The sequence below is a fragment of the Vulpes lagopus genome, chromosome 9 (assembly GCF_018345385.1).
Source record: "Vulpes lagopus strain Blue_001 chromosome 9, ASM1834538v1, whole genome shotgun sequence".
NCBI lineage: Eukaryota > Metazoa > Chordata > Mammalia > Carnivora > Canidae > Vulpes > Vulpes lagopus.
In genome coordinates, this window is record NC_054832.1 from 15,657,509 (window position 1) to 15,672,955 (window position 15,447).

Consider the following 15,447-nt stretch of genomic DNA (forward strand, 5'->3'; position numbering starts at 1 on the left):
AATGGCCAACAAATATACTGGTTTTATTTACATCAAAATTAAACAATTAGCACATTCTGGCTTTTATACCAAAGTTTAGTTGATAAAAGCCTGTTTTTCAGCTCTTACACAATCTCTGAACCATGACTTTCAAACCCAGCTCAACCACATGCTACACTCAAATTTCAAAAAAGTCTCTTCTGGCAGCCTATTTCCTCCTTCATTTTAAAATATTCTACATATAGCCTCATCCTGTGGTCCAAATTATTTTATTTCCTTAATATGGTTTCCTCTGATTCATATTTTCATTCTTCCACCCATTTTAAAGAAAAACTAGGGTCCAGGGTTAGATACTTTTATATGCTTTCATTGAGGAATCTTTGGCACACTTGACGCACTGTATTATCATTACATCTATTAAAAAGCTATTTGTTCAAATTTTGTCATAAAAACGTGAAAACATTTTATTCTATGTACAATAATGTACACAAATTTAAATAGGTCACCAAAGAGACCAGAAGTAATTAAAGAGGTATATTTACAGTAGCACATCACAGTAAACGGAAAACCATTCACAGATTCAACATGGATACTGTTTTTGTGCTTGGTTACACACTGAAGTGAAGCATATTACTCCATTTTGGATGAACTGAATTTTAAACAAATAACCTCAATGATTAGTAAATGCTATTTTAATCAGTCAGTATCATCATTAAGTTCTTCAGCTGCTGGGCCTGTGTGTTGAATCACTCCATTTCTTTCTCTTTGAACATCATCATCACAATCTGTACTGTCTTCTTCGTTCAATTCCCTGTCAGATTCAGCAGCAGCTTCTCTTACAGCTTCCTCTGGATTTTCATTGGGTGCAATAAACCCATTGTTGTTGGATATATTTGAATTATCCTTAATATCATCTTCAATGTACACTTTCTGATGGCACATTGGACAAGTATCTTGGATGTACAGCCATTTCCGAAGGCAAAGTGCATGGAAATAATGATTACATGGTGTGATGCGAGCAGATGTTGTAAACTCATGATAGCAGATTGCACATACATCATCTATTTCTTGTAAGCGGCTCCCTTTTATTTCAGGAAGTGAATTAATTTTCTTAACAGCAGTCCTACGATTCATGAATGTCTTCCAGCCATTTTTTGCTTGTAAGTAGATGTTAAAATATGCATGTAGACACATCATACAAGCTCGAATTTTACTTCCTGACTCAAACATCATAGTGTAAGCCCCATTTCCAAACATTACTACTCCAAATATAAATTCAATAATATTGCCTGTTGAACGAACATAGTAAACATAATCATCAAGCTTTTCCCAAAGGACATTATAATAGCCATCAATCATGAATAACGTATACACAGTGAGAGAAACAATTACTTTTAAGCAGAGTTCCACACAAAAGGCCGTAACTGCAAACAACCATGTATTTAGTGCATAGTGATGCCAAAGAACATAGCTGAGTAAAACAGGAAGAATAAACAGGCAAGCAGAGACAAAGAGCACAGGAAAATGTCTACGGAAAGACGACACATGAGAGGCACTGAGAGACATTAATACAGGGTCTGTCATTCCGTGGATGAAATGCAGGACTGCAGTTAATAAAAGGCACATGTTTCTACTTAAACGAATAAGTCTCTCTTCTGGTCTTAGCCCACTTAAGCCGGTCTGAAGAGCCAAAATAAAAAATAAAACAGGTGCTACGAAGCCAAGCCTCCTGTCGTCTTCTTCAGTTGATCCAATAAAGGCCAATATTCCAAGGCCCAAATAATGGGCTACTGAGGAAATTACAGCACTCATGCCCAGTACAGTTAGTGTAGAATCACAGCCACTAATTATAAGGTTGCAAATGAGGTCCCAGAAATCATCCCAAGAAATAAAGAAGGAATCAGTTTCATTTGCCATCCTTAAAATGTACATCAACACTGTAGCCTGAGCTGTAATTCTTGTTAGCCAAAAGACTCTTAGTATATCTGGAAAACGAATCCTCTTCCATGTGTCCTCCATTAATAACTGTAATCCATAAATTCGATACATGTGCCTCACTAAAAGATAAACATATCGTGTGGAGTAATAAAACCACTTAAGTTTCACTGCCAAGACAAGCACTGTGTTTAATGTAAGAATCAAGGAAGAAGTAAAAACTAAAGTCTCTCGGATGTGTAATGGCAGCTCTGTGATTAAACCTATCACAGGAATCAAGAGATCCAAAATAATTAATTGTGAATAGATGGAATGAATTTGTAGTAGTGTAATGTATCCAATTCCTAAGGTTAGCTGCAGAACGATGAGTGCCATCCATAGCGAGGGCCCTTTTCGAGGAAGCAGCTCAATTCCGAAAGCTGATGTGTTGTAGGCACCATAGAAGTCAATGTGCAAAGAAGCATAATAATTTACCAACACTGAAGTTGCAGCTAATAGAAAGGCTGAACTGTACATGTAAAACTTGAAAAGTGATCGTTGTGACAAGATCAGAACAATACTGGATACAAATATACCTAAAAAAAAAAAAAAAAAGAAAAGTCATTTGAATGTAACATTTTAAAAAAGATTTTATTTATTTAAGAGAGACAGCATGAACACAAGCAGAGAGAGAGGGAGAAGCAGACTCTCCATTGAGCAGGGAGCCCCCATGCAGGGCTCAATCCCAGGAGGACCCCAAGATCGACTTGAGCCAAAGACAGACACAAACAGGTCTGCCTTAACCAATGCACCTTGAATGCAACAGGTGCTCCTTGAATGCAACATTTAAAAAAATATTTCTGTACTAATAGTTATGCCATTCTTCCCCTAATTAGGAAATACAAATATTTTCTTTAAAAAAAAAAAAAAAATCTTTGAGAGAGAAGGGGGAGAGGGAGAAGCAGACTCCCACTGAGCCGGGAAGCCCTATGCAGGGCTTGATCCAGGCCACAATTCCAGGATCATGACCTGAGCCAAAGGCAGACTTAACTGACTGAGCCACTCAGACACCCCAGAAATACAAATATTTTCAAAGTTATGAACATTAAGCCTCAAGACAATTTAGGCTTAAAGGCCAAGAAACGTTCTGTAAAGAAAGTTCAACAGATCAAACATACTGTTTTAAAAAATCTTATTCCTTATCTTTTAAGTTCAAAATTCAAGTAGTACAATATATGTCGACTCCAAATTACTAAATTATTTTCATTAGTGATACATATATTTAACAAGTTTTTAAATCTTGAAAGAACATGTCCTTTATAATTCCATAACCATTAAAAATATTTAAAACAATTCCATTACTTGAAAAAACATTAAGAACCAAAAATAACCAAAATGCAAATATTTGTCCCTATTAAATCTTAAATTTTTTTTCCTTGAAAGTGTTCTTTAGGAAATCAAGTTTAATTTTTATACTTAATGCCTCCTTTTTCTCTGTGAACTCCTATTGACTTTTATTGTCCTGCTCCTTAAATATGTGCATTCTCCCATGGGTCCCAATTCAGGTTTTTTGTTCCCTCTATATACTTTCCTGCAGATTTCAGAAATATCCTCCATGTTCTTTTTCCTGTACATTACTGTATCTTTTACTACAAATAGTCAACCCTTTTTATTGTTCCTCAAATTACAAAAAATAACATTCAGAAAACCAACATGTTTTAAAAAATGGTAATACCCCGCACACACACTCCATATGTAACCAAGTATAGTGAGATGTGTGTGATGTGCATCCAGCATCATCTTTCTCTGGGATCTGACAAATTTTTTCAGTGAGATCACAATAAACATTATTACCCAAGGTTCAACTATGGAAAGGATATCCAAATATTCACCTAGTTCCACTTCTACGTTACAATTGCAACACTCAGAATTTCTAAAACCTAACTCACTTCAAATAGCTCTTAAGATTTCCAATTTCAGTTAAAGGTGCCATTATTCACTTAATGGCACCTCTAGCTCCACATTCCTAAAATTTGACCGTTATTTGCCAATTCTACTAACACCTATTACACCTCCCTTTTCTCAGTGACACCAACCTGTTAGCCGTTCTCTAAAAACTCTTGTCCGAATCTATCCACAATCCATCTATCCACAAATCAGCTTTCTTCATTTCCTTGCTCAGAAGCAGCAGACCCTGAAATTACTATCAACAAAAAAATCTACATTCCTTGTCCAACACTCAAGGATCCGATGTGCTTTAGAGTAGTATTCCTCCCAACATATACACCACCACTCCAGACTTCTTCCAAAATACCCCTTTTCTCTGCCATAACTGAAGCTATGTTTACATTCTTCTCTTTGCTTGGTATGATGAGCTTCCCACATCCTGACTGTTCAAATCCTATCCACCCAGTAGACCAATTTTTTCTGTTACTGATCTTTCAAATTACCAACAGAATTCAGTGAAATGTCCAATATTCATATACTACCTGATATTGTAGTTTGTAGTTATCTGAGTAGGTCATCTACCCTGTTATAAAATGTATCCTTGTGATAGGGAGCAAGGTTTCCTACCTTGCACATTAAGAATCCCAAAATATTCTGAGGAAAATACAATTATTTCACTGTTCATTGAAATAACACTGGGGAAATGTTAATGTAGAATTATGGATTATATTTTTAAAGGCAACTACAAAATACAGCCTACCTGGAAACTGAAACCTATGAAAAACTAAGACAAAGCTGAGAAACCAGAGCTTGGAGCACAGCAAAAGTGGCAAACCCCAAATTAAATATCATCCATCTACTTTATTTCAGCACGTAATCAAGAAAGATACTGCATATTACAATGGAGGCATTTACAACCTACTGCATATAAAAGCAAGGGCTAGTTCTAAATGATGGCTTTACCCGCAATCTTAAAATCTATCCTGTGCCAACGTATCAGATCATTTGTGAAAAGGAGAACCAAAGGACACAATCACCTTAAAGACACAAAGGTCTCTCTCTCCCTAGAACCACCCGATTCCTGGAGCAAATGGGCCACTAATAATCTGCCGAAGAACTGACAGCTGGAAATAGGCCCTTTCAAGAGCAAATAGACCTTTTGGTTTTTTTTTTTTTTGGAAGTTTAGAAACCTTTTCAAGTAAGGTAACAAGAAATGGAATTAAGCCAGCCACTGTATGTAATCTTGCTTTTCTCTACATAGAAGAATAAGTCAGTATTTTTCCTGAGACAAAACTCTAATCTCCGAAGACAAGTAAAAATAAAACCCAAATAACTTGTTCTATTTTATGCCACTTAAAAAGGAGAAAGCCAAACAGGGACTGTAAAGTATTTTTGTCAACTTGTCAAATTTTGTCAAAGGAGTAAATTAATCTTTACCTGTGAATATTCATGAACTCTGCTGAAATGTATAAACCAGTCCTTTTTATTCTAATAGTTTTTTTCTTGAAGCTTATTTTTACACACAAATGAAAGAATGATTTGGTTTTTAGAAATATTTCTGTAGAAAAAGTGCTATTTTGCTTTATCCAACCATATCAAAGGGAAAAAAGGGGAGGAGATGTGAGACTACACTCAAAGTCTGGATGTGTCCTATCAAGTAACACTAAGATACTACTCTTCTCTTGATTAAAATTATACCCCAAGACATAATAATGATGAAATATTTCAAGAGTAGCACAAAATTATTTGATTCCTACCCAAAGGTTGCATGTATGTAAGGTGCTTACATTTTTATTTTATACTTGCGTTCCTATGTATGGAATGTGGGGAAAAATCAGCTCTCATTTCACAGAAAAAAGCCAACTTGCCAAGTAACAAGTCTCTCAAGTAACATTCCCCTTTATAGCCTTTAGGGAGTATTGTCAATAATGTCAAAGTTTGTTGCATTTTCACAACTTCAGATATAAAACTCTTGGTATTTATCATAGAGGCCTAAGAAAATTAGGTCCAGAAGTAGAGTTTCTCATTAGGATATCAGAGTGATCTGAAGAAGCAATCAAGACTAAATATAAATGCAGCTTTATGAAGAAAAAAATCACTGTGGGACACTGGAGAAGAGAAATAACTGAAAGCTCATCTTGGGATCCAATTCTCCAGCGATCAGAGCTTCACTCAGGTTCTCAGGGTAGAAAAACAGGCAAGTACCAAAATCAACTCAGGAGCTTTGAAGATATAGAGAACTCAATTCATGAAGAGTTCAGCGCCTTTACAATTTGACCACCAAAAATAAGCAAACAAAAATACTACTATGCATGGTGTACAACAAAGCATTTAACACTTTTATGTATAAAATACATTCATACCTTCTTTAACCTTGTCTGGAAACTTAGGACTAAAACTTAGAAGGAAATAAGACGTAACATTTATTACTCTCCAGGTATCTTTAAATACTTTTTAAACATAATCAAAAAACTGTGGAAAAACATTTAAATGCATAACAGTAAAGATGGAATTGCACAGGAATGTTATGATTACCTTAATCCAAAAGGACACTCAGCAATAAAATATAGCCAAAATAAATAAAATATCTTAAAACATTTATCTATAGGTATACTTGATAAATAAACCAGAGCATAAAGAAATATTTTCTATCAAACTCTCATCTTGGGCTAAAAAGGGTGTTTTACCTCCTTTGTTAATAAGAACACTAAGTTTTTGCTTCTAAGATTTTAACATGTTTTTATTAAAAAGAAATCTGAATATAATTTTTTTTTAAAGTCAAACCCTATAGTTGTTAGAGGAAGAATAAAGTTTTACATAAATATACATTCATAAACATTCTTTTTCTCTTTTTACCTGAAGAGGATCTCATTGAAAAGTGGAGTATTTTTTTTAACTTTAAAAACAATTTGCATTTCTGATTAGTTATCAGCCAGGGGATCCTCCAATTTTTCTTTTTCCATTTTTTTAATTAAAATTCAATTTGCCAACAAATAGTATAACACCAAGTGCTCACCCCATCAAGTGTCCTCCTCATAGCATGTCACCCAGTTACCCCATCCCCCAACCCTTTGTTTCCTAGAATTAGGAGTCTCTAATGATTTGTCTCCCTCTAATTTTTCCCACTCAGTTCCTCCAATTTATTGACCACTCATGTTTCTTCCTCTGTGAATTGCCAATTTATCTTGAATTTTAGACATCTAAAAATATTCTGACTACAAATTCTTTGTCAGTTACCTATAGTGCAAATATCTTCACCAGGTATATGGCTGGTCTTTTCACATTTCTGATACTGCCTTTTGATTAACAAAGGTTTTTAATTTTAATACTAGTAGATTTATCAATCTTTATATTACTTTTACATACATGTATTTTTAGAGGGGGTGAGGAGCAGTGGGAAAGGAAGAGAGAATTTTAAGCAGGCTCCACACCCAGCACAGAGCCCGATTTGGGGCTCAACATCACAACCCTGAGATCATGACCTGAACCAAAATCAAGAGTCAGAGGCTTAAGCAACCGAGCCACCCAGGCACCCTAACTTCCATATATGTTTAAATAATTTCTCACTTATTCCAGGGTAAAAAAAAAAAAAAAAAAAAAAAAACCCTCTATAATACTTCTATATTTTCTTCTAGAAATTTTAAAGTTCTGCTTTTCACATTTAGGTATTAACCCACTCAGAATTGTCTATATATTGATGTGAGGTAGGGAATCCAGCATAATTTTTTCCATATACTGAACGACCAATACCTGAATAATCTGTATTTACCTCAATGTATGTACTTCAATTCCACCTCTGAAACAAAGTAAGTTTCTCTATATACATGGGTGCTCTGTTTGTGGGCTTTCCATTCTGTGCTATTAGTCTATTTGTCCATCTCAGTGATTCCTAACCAGGATCAGATTTTTTACCAACCCCACCTCCCCACCCCCACACCAGGGATTTGGCACTATCTAAATACCTAGAGACAGGGGCAGCCCGGGTGGCTCAGCGGTTTGGCGCCACCTTCGGCCCAGGATGTGATCCTGGGAACCCGCGATCCCGCGTCAGGCTCCCTGCGTGGAGCCTGCTTTTCCCTCTGCCCATGTCTCTGCCTCTCTCTCTCTCTCTCTGTGTCTCTCACGAATGAATAAATAAAACCTTTTTTTAAAAAAAATAAATACCTAGAGACATTTTTAGCAATCACAAAAAGGGGAAGAGGGTATGTAACGGGTAGAAGGACACTGCTAAAATTCCTACAATTCACAGAACAGCACCCCCCACCTCCTCCAAGAATTACCCAGTCTAAAATGTCAATAGTGTTGCTGTCGAGAAATTCCTAATCTATCCCTATCATGTCAAAATTACTACTGCTGCAATGTTTTTTCACTTCAAAGGTTTTCTGAGTTCTTTCTACAGCACCAAAAATCACTCTCATTCTTTTCAAAAACTTTATTGTATGTCTAAACCTAACACAAAGAACAGATTCCCTTTTAATAAATATTTAGATTAACAATTTGTTATTACCAACAATGCTGCAACAAAAATCCTTTCCCATAGTCTTTGAACAAGTACAACCATGTCTTTAGGTCAAATTCTCAGAATTGGAATTGTGAGTCAAAAGGTGTATGCTGAGTTTTAGTTAGGCAGTACCAAATGCCTTTACAAAGAAGTGACAGCATACCAAAACTGTCTAACTTTACTCATTTCCCCACACCTTTGACAAACAAGTTTTTATTTGATCTAACTCTTTACTAATCTGATAACTGAAATTTTGTTCTTACTACATTTTTTAAATTATAAATGAGTATTTTTCTTTTGCTTATTGACCATCTGCATTCATTTATTGGGAACTACTTATCCTGGGCCCATTTTTCTCTGGGAGTATAAGCTTTTCTTAATGACAGAGTAAAACTTATTCAATCTCATACAATGCGAATAGTATCCTCAGTTTGTCATTTTTAGAATTGTTTTAATGAATTACCATTACACGTAAAACAAACTCCTATGCTTGCATTTTCTGCCTTAGACTTAGATTTGTTAATTCAGCATTATGCTGCACTGGGTTGCATTTCATTTAGCACTTAACACCTCCTAAGAGTAGCTTAATATGCTTAAATACTCTATATATTGTGATTGGATTTTATTTAGATCTCCAAATGAGATGCTTTATATTCTCTCATCTGCTGAAATTCTCCTAGTATTTTGATACCAAAGGTGCTGTGGTAGTTCTTTTTTGTAGGGGAAGGGAAATTCTTCGGAGACTAGATATAAAATTGGTAATGCTTCCATTTTTACAATTTCATTTTACAGAAAAAGGTGAGACTGACAAGTTTTGAGATTTATATATAGTAATACTGAAAGGTCTACAATTATTTAAAAAAACCTAATCAGGTGTAGAATAATTTTAACTATCCTTTGGCACCTATTGCACACAAATCCATCACTTTCAGTAACATAAGCTGCCTCATTGACTGGACCTCAAATACTGAAGATGTGTTTTTATTCAGGGTGAATTTTAGCAAAAAACTAGTTTTTAAGAATTTTGTCATTCTTGGGGTGCCCAGGTGACATAGTCAGTTAAGCGTCTGACTCTTAGTTTCAGCTCAGGTCATGATCTCAGGGTCCTGAAACAGAGCCCCATGGGAGGGTCTGCCCTCAGTGGGGAGTCTACTTGGGATTCTCTACCTCTCCTGCTTATGCTCTTTCTCTAAAATACATAAATCTTTTTTTTTTTAATTTTATTCTCACAAATGTGAAAAATTAGCAAACTATAGTGGCATAAGGTAAGGAGCGATCTGGAAAATATTTTGTATTTCTCACAAAGCGTAAACAGAAAATTCTGGGAACAAAGCACCAAAATTATACTGATGCCTTCAAAAGACCAAAATATCTGTAAACAGTATGGTCTTAATTGAAGTACAGGAATATTTCTTTAAAAGTTATCAGGCTTATTAATAGCTAATACTTTGTAGCCTATACTAGGTCCCAAATACTGCTCTATAAGCTTACATCCTAACTCACGTATTATCCATAACATCCTATGACAGACCATTATTGCCCACCTTTAAAAATGTAAAGGTAAGAAACAGGAGGTACAGAGCAGTTAACTTGCCTGAGGTCACATTCTACTTTAACTTGTCGAATACGAACTTCCATGATTTACTACAAATACCAAAATTACTGTTCAGTGTTCTTAAATACCTATGATTTAATTGACTACTCCCTTTTCCTTAAAGCTCAACTCTAAGAGCCCTGCATTAAAGACCTGGTCACAAAGAGACTGTCACAGGCCAAAAGGATATTCAAGGCAGTAGCTACACATTTGCCAATGAATACATGAATCCTCTCAAACACAGCAGTTTTGTTTTTCGGGTTGCTTTTGTTGCTGTATCATGACCTCCTCTCAAAACAGAAGTGAGGAAAGTCATCCTCCGACCCTTTTGTCTTTGTTATACTTGATTAGTTTCCAAAGCAGCACTTGGGTTATCCCAAAATGACAAAGTTCCCTAGAAGTCTGTTAGCTTCTGTTCTCTCTCTAGCAAGCTCTCTCTCATCCCGTGGGGTTGAGGAATAAAAGTAATTTTTTTCTTCATTTCTCTCCATACCAAGAATTGGCATAGATCTAGCTTGCATGCAGATCATCTCCTAATGTGGGTAGGTATGGCGGGGAAAGAGGGCTGGCAGTTCATCGGCCTCAGCTGGAATACTTAAGCAACTATACTGAGATTAGCCTGTTAATTTATGATCATGATGAGTGGTTTCTAATTGGCAAAAATAAAATGCCTTCCCAACAGGTCCCCTTTATTAATTTCACTTTAATGTTATTTGACTGAAATCACTTTTACCCATGACTGTCAGAGTTAACCAAAATATATTGAGTATGAAATATTAAAACTAGTGAATGCGTTAAGCTGAGGTATAACTGACATAACATTCGTTTCAGGTGTAGAACATGATTTCGTATTTGTATATACTGTGAAATCACACAGGCCCACTTTTGCCACAAATAATGAGGGCATTACACTTTTGCAGCGGTAAGTGGGAATGACTGGGATTAAGCAGCTAGTGGTTCCTGAGAAGTCTGGTGCTAAGATCATCACTTTCACATCTGTTAGTTTTAAGATCTAGTATAGGATCATTACTATACCATTCTGTATCTGGATAGCAGCTGTATGGAGGAGGAAAGTGAACCATCCCTGATGTCAGATTTGTAAGCCCAGGCTCTGACAACCACTTAATTGCTGTATATTAAAGCAAAACACACCTGACCTCTATAGCTCTCAGTTTCCTCATTTAAAAAACGAGAACAACACAATCCACCTCTGAGGGATGGATGTTTAAAGTTTAGGTTAGTGAAATTGCTTTACAAAAGTAAAGTACCAAGCAAACTGCCAATAACAATTTTTTTTTTTTTTTTTTGAGGAATAAAGAAGCAACAGATGGCTCCTAATTCAGAAAGGCCTGGTAAGGATCTCATCATCAGCCCTTCCTCAGCAACGCTTCAAAATCACAAGCCTCCTAAACACCGATCACAAGAATTCCCTCATCAACAAAATTTGCCAAGTTTCAATTACTTTAAAAAAATCCTTGTATGCATAAATGCTTCTCATTCTGGTAATGCAAGGGAAGATGGGGAGTGAAACAGAAGAGATTTTTAACACTCCATTCATGTGCAACAAAGACACTGATTTTCAGAACTCTTCCTTTGGAAAAGTCTCATCACTTTCTAGCCCCGTTTTTGTAACCACTTTTCGGTACCTCTCTACTCATGGAAAATTTCAGGACTCGTTACAGGCATCGCCTCCTTCACGAGCGTTTCTAGTAATGGTTTCAAGGTCTGACATTCAAAACCCGGACTCCTTCGCGTGGATGTCATTTACCACGGACACGCCACGATCACGTGGACCTCGTGGATACAGAAGGGACAACACACCAGTACTCCGCATCTGGGGAAAGGGGGAAACTGAGGCCCAGGCCCTGGCACTACAAGCCCAAGGTCACAGGCGCGAGACCGGGGCAAACGGCTGCTGTTTCCCAGGCTGCCGGCGCTCGTTCCCCAGGACAAACAGCAGGCGACGCGCCGCAGGCTCCCTCCTCACCCTCGGGCGCAACCACCAACAGGGGCTGACTCTAGCAGGACCGCTCGGCTGTCAACTCTGAGACAAGTGTCATCTCCTCCCTCCTCCCAACCTGCAAAGACGCCCCTATTGGCGAGAAGACCGCTGGCCCTCGAACACCCGTACACACGCTCCCCACAGGCTGCGCGCGGGAGCCCGCTCCCCGCCGCACGCCTCGGCCCTCAGCCGTCCCGGGACGCGAGCTACGCCGCCGCCCTCACCGAGGAGCCGGAGGACGATCTGGAGCCCGATGCAGAACCGGCTTTGGCTGGAATCGTAGTAGGAGTTGAAGATGGCGTCGATGATGTAGAGGCACGGCACCCGGAGCGCCACCTCGAGCGCCGCCCAGACCTGCTGATGGGCCATCCGCACCTGCTGCTGCGGGGGCCCCACCGCCGCCATGAGCCGCTGCCACACCGGGGCTGGGCGAGCCGGGCAGGGCCGCGCGGGGCAGGGCCCGGGGCCGCGGCCGGGGGCGGGGGCTACGGCGGGTGACTCCGCCCCCGCCCTCCCTCCTCTCGGCTCTCGCTCGAGGCCCGCCCCGCCGCCCGCTCGCGTCCCTCGAGCTGGAGCAGGCGGCGGAGGCGGCAGCGGCTGAGGTAGCGGCGGCGGCTCCCGGGAGGCCTCTGGGTGTCGGTGTTTCCGGCTGGCTAAGGTCTGGCTCCTCCTCCCTCCAACACCTCCCCCGCCCGCGGAGCCACCATCTTGACCTCGCCCGCCTGCCTCTGCCGTTGCTGCTGTTTGGAGGCCTGGAGGCTGCGCCCGCGGTCACGCGAGACCGCGGAGCCCGCGCCACTGATTGCATCATAATCCCGCGCTGGGGGCGCTCCCCACACCGTCATCACGCACGGCGTAGCGATCGTCTCGCGCGTTGCCATGGTTTCCGCCCGCCTTCGGGGCTTTGGCGCCACCTCACGGCGCAGGCGCTCTCCGGCCGCCGCGCCCTCTTGACAGTGGCTTCCTTCCTGGAGGCGGTGGCGGCGCTGGCTCTGCGAGGGACTCCCTGCTTGCGTGGGCGGGAATCATTAGCTGTTTTATTGTGGTCCACTAAACGTCGCGGAAGCATTCAGAGCTGCTTGGGAGGAGGGAAGCGAAGGGCGCCGCCCGCCAGACCTGCCGCACCTCGCGCGGGGGCGGGCGCGGGGGCGGGGGCGGGGGCTGGGAGGTGGCCCTCGTGCCAGGGGAAGCCTCGGGAGGCCGCCCCGGGTCCTGCAGGAGCGTCTCGGGGCGCGCGGGAGGCGGCGGCCGCGCCACGTGGCGCCGGGTGGGTGCGGCCGCGCTGCCGGAAGAGCCGCCCAGTCAGCCCTGCGCCGCCGCCGCCGGGCAGAACGGGGGGTGCTGACGTCGGGCCTCTGAGCGCCTCCGTCCCTGGTCTAGTGGAGGTAAGCGCACCCAGGCCGTCCCTCTCCTGCGCAGGTACTGTCAGGGGATCAGCATCTGCCACCCCGAAACGTGCCACTTTGACGTAAGGGTTACTTCGAACTGAAGGTAGTTGAGAAACAGCAGCAGCTTTAAAAAAAAAATAAAAATAATTTTTTTTTTTTTAAGATCCCGGCCTGCTCTCCTCTCTGACGGCTTGTCTGAAAAGTAGGCCGTAAATTTCCGTTTGTAAAGGTGTCTCCTCCTCCCTTTCGAAGAACAAGGCACCTCTTAGACTGTCTCCACGAGCCTTCTCTTCCATCAGTCTCCCCCATATGTTTAAACTTACCGTGAGTTTGCGACCCCTGAAAGCCTAGACCCTTTTCTTTTGTCACTACTCTACACAATTATTATTTTTTTAAAAGATCTTATTTAGGGAGTGGGGAGAGAGTGAGCAGGGGAAGGGGGACGGTGAGAATTCACGCTGACTCTGCACTGAGCAAGGGGCTTGACCTCATGACCCTTGAGATCAGGACTTGAGCTGAAATCAAGTCAGATGCTTAATGTCTAGACTGACCCACACAGGCGCCCCCCAAATTATTTATTTACTTTTTGAGAGAGCACATACAGGAGCAGGGGTGAGAGGCAGAGGGAGAATCAGGAACACCCCACGCTCGGACTCCATCCCAGGACCCTGGGACCATGACCTCAGCCGAAGGCAGATGCTTAAGGACTGAGCCACCCAGGCGCCCCACACACCATATTATTCTTTTGTTAAGATAATATATAAGCCCCCCCTTTGAGTCATCTTCACTGTCTCCCGTGGGCATGTGCACTCAGGAGTTAATAAACTGTTTTTCTCTTGTTAATTTCTTGTTTGTGAGTTTAATTTCCAGGGCCCCAGCCACAAGACTTAAGACTTGGAAAAGGAAAGAAAGGGTCTTTTTTTCTCCTCTATACTTTCTTGCCTACCCATGTAACTAACATAATTTGGCCATCCTTACTTTTCTTTCCTTCAGCAGCAAATGAGTGTAAATTAGGTCAGAGTCTGCTTTACTAACCTGGCCATCTTAAGGAGGTAAAACAGGAAGAAGGATCCTGACTCAGGGTCCTAGCCCAAACTGCACTCTGCTGTCCTTTTCATGTCAGGGACCTATATGGGTGATCATGCTATACTAGTTAAAAACCCTCCAGAGGGGAGGATTATGAAACTCCCAACTGTCTCTGGGTGGAGTTATGTGTGGTAGGATGATTGACTCACAAACTTCTTGCTCAGTGTCATGTTTTTAACCTTTTGTTGTTATACCCCACTAATAATGACTGCCATCTATCTGGTGCTTACTTTGTGCCAGGCACCATACATTATGCTTCACTCTCTGCCATCAGAGAGGGTAGGTATTATCTGTTTCAGAGAGAAGGAAGCTGAGGCTTACATAGGTCATCAAAATTACAAAGTACATATATAAGTAGTAAGCTAGTGTGACCATAGCTAGTAAGAGCAGAACCCAGGGCTGGGATCCCTGGGTGGCTCAGCGGTTAAGTGTCTGCCTTTGGCTCCGGGCGTGATCCTGGAGTCTCGGGATCGAGTCCCACGTCGGGCTCCCTGCATGGAGCCTGCTTCTCCCTCTGCCTGTGTCTCTGCCTCTGTGTGTCTCTCATGAATAAACTTTAAAAAAAAAAAAAGAACCCAGGGCTATCTGAAGCTTAGAACTTCAAGCATCTTCCTCTTCTCACCCACAGCCAGTCTGCTACCACATTGCACCCATTCTTTCCTCAGTCTTTTGTAGCTCTCGGCTTTCTATTGTCACTGCCACTATCAACCCAAGATCCAACTGTAGCTTGCCTGACTAACTGCAATATCCTCATTGTGCTTATTATGATCACCGTTTTTCCTAATTTAGTCTGTTTACCTCTGCCAGGTTAATTTTCCCAAATTACACATCTGGGGAATAAACTCATGGTGCTGACAAAATTCCCAAAGGAGAGCAAACTTGGTAAGATGAGAGGACTATTAAGGTTTATATAGAAAACCTCAGAGACGTAAATTAGCTTCTCAACTCACCTGTTTTTCTGCCCTGATGGCAATTTAAAGCAAAAAGAAGCTGTTACAGAGAAGAGTCCACAAGGATTAATCTAAAACAGGAATG

General features: G+C 41.0%; 2 protein-coding genes across 2 annotated transcripts in view; one reads left to right on the plus strand and one right to left on the minus strand.

The window, feature by feature from the left end:
- The window catches only part of TATDN1 (TatD DNase domain containing 1), a 65,182-nt gene extending 53,015 nt beyond the window's left edge, over positions 1–12,167 (plus strand). Inside the window, exon 12 of the mRNA XM_041768948.1 lies at positions 11,247–12,167. Within this exon, the coding sequence (XP_041624882.1) occupies positions 11,247–11,274 (28 nt within the window). The 3' untranslated portion in view covers positions 11,275–12,167. The remainder of the gene's footprint in view (positions 1–11,246) is intronic.
- RNF139 (ring finger protein 139) lies at positions 5–12,751 on the minus strand. Its single transcript, XM_041768943.1, has 2 exons — positions 12,163–12,751; positions 5–2,489 (listed from the first exon to the last, which is right to left on the minus strand). Exons 1-2 carry the CDS (start codon positions 12,341–12,343, stop codon positions 676–678), a joined length of 1,995 nt encoding a protein of 664 aa, XP_041624877.1. The 5' UTR covers positions 12,344–12,751; the 3' UTR covers positions 5–675.
- Between the last annotated feature and the right edge of the window lie 2,696 nt (positions 12,752–15,447).

Bases quoted from the DNA above. Each gene is read 5' to 3' on its own strand.
- RNF139 (XM_041768943.1), bottom strand. From the start codon at position 12,343: ATGGCGGCGGTGGGGCCCCCGCAGCAGCAGGTGCGGATGGCCCATCAG. The intron at 2,490-12,162 runs GTGAGGGCGGCG...TTTTTTTTTTAG, and splicing joins GATCGTCCTCCGGCTCCTCG to GTATATTTGTATCCAGTATT.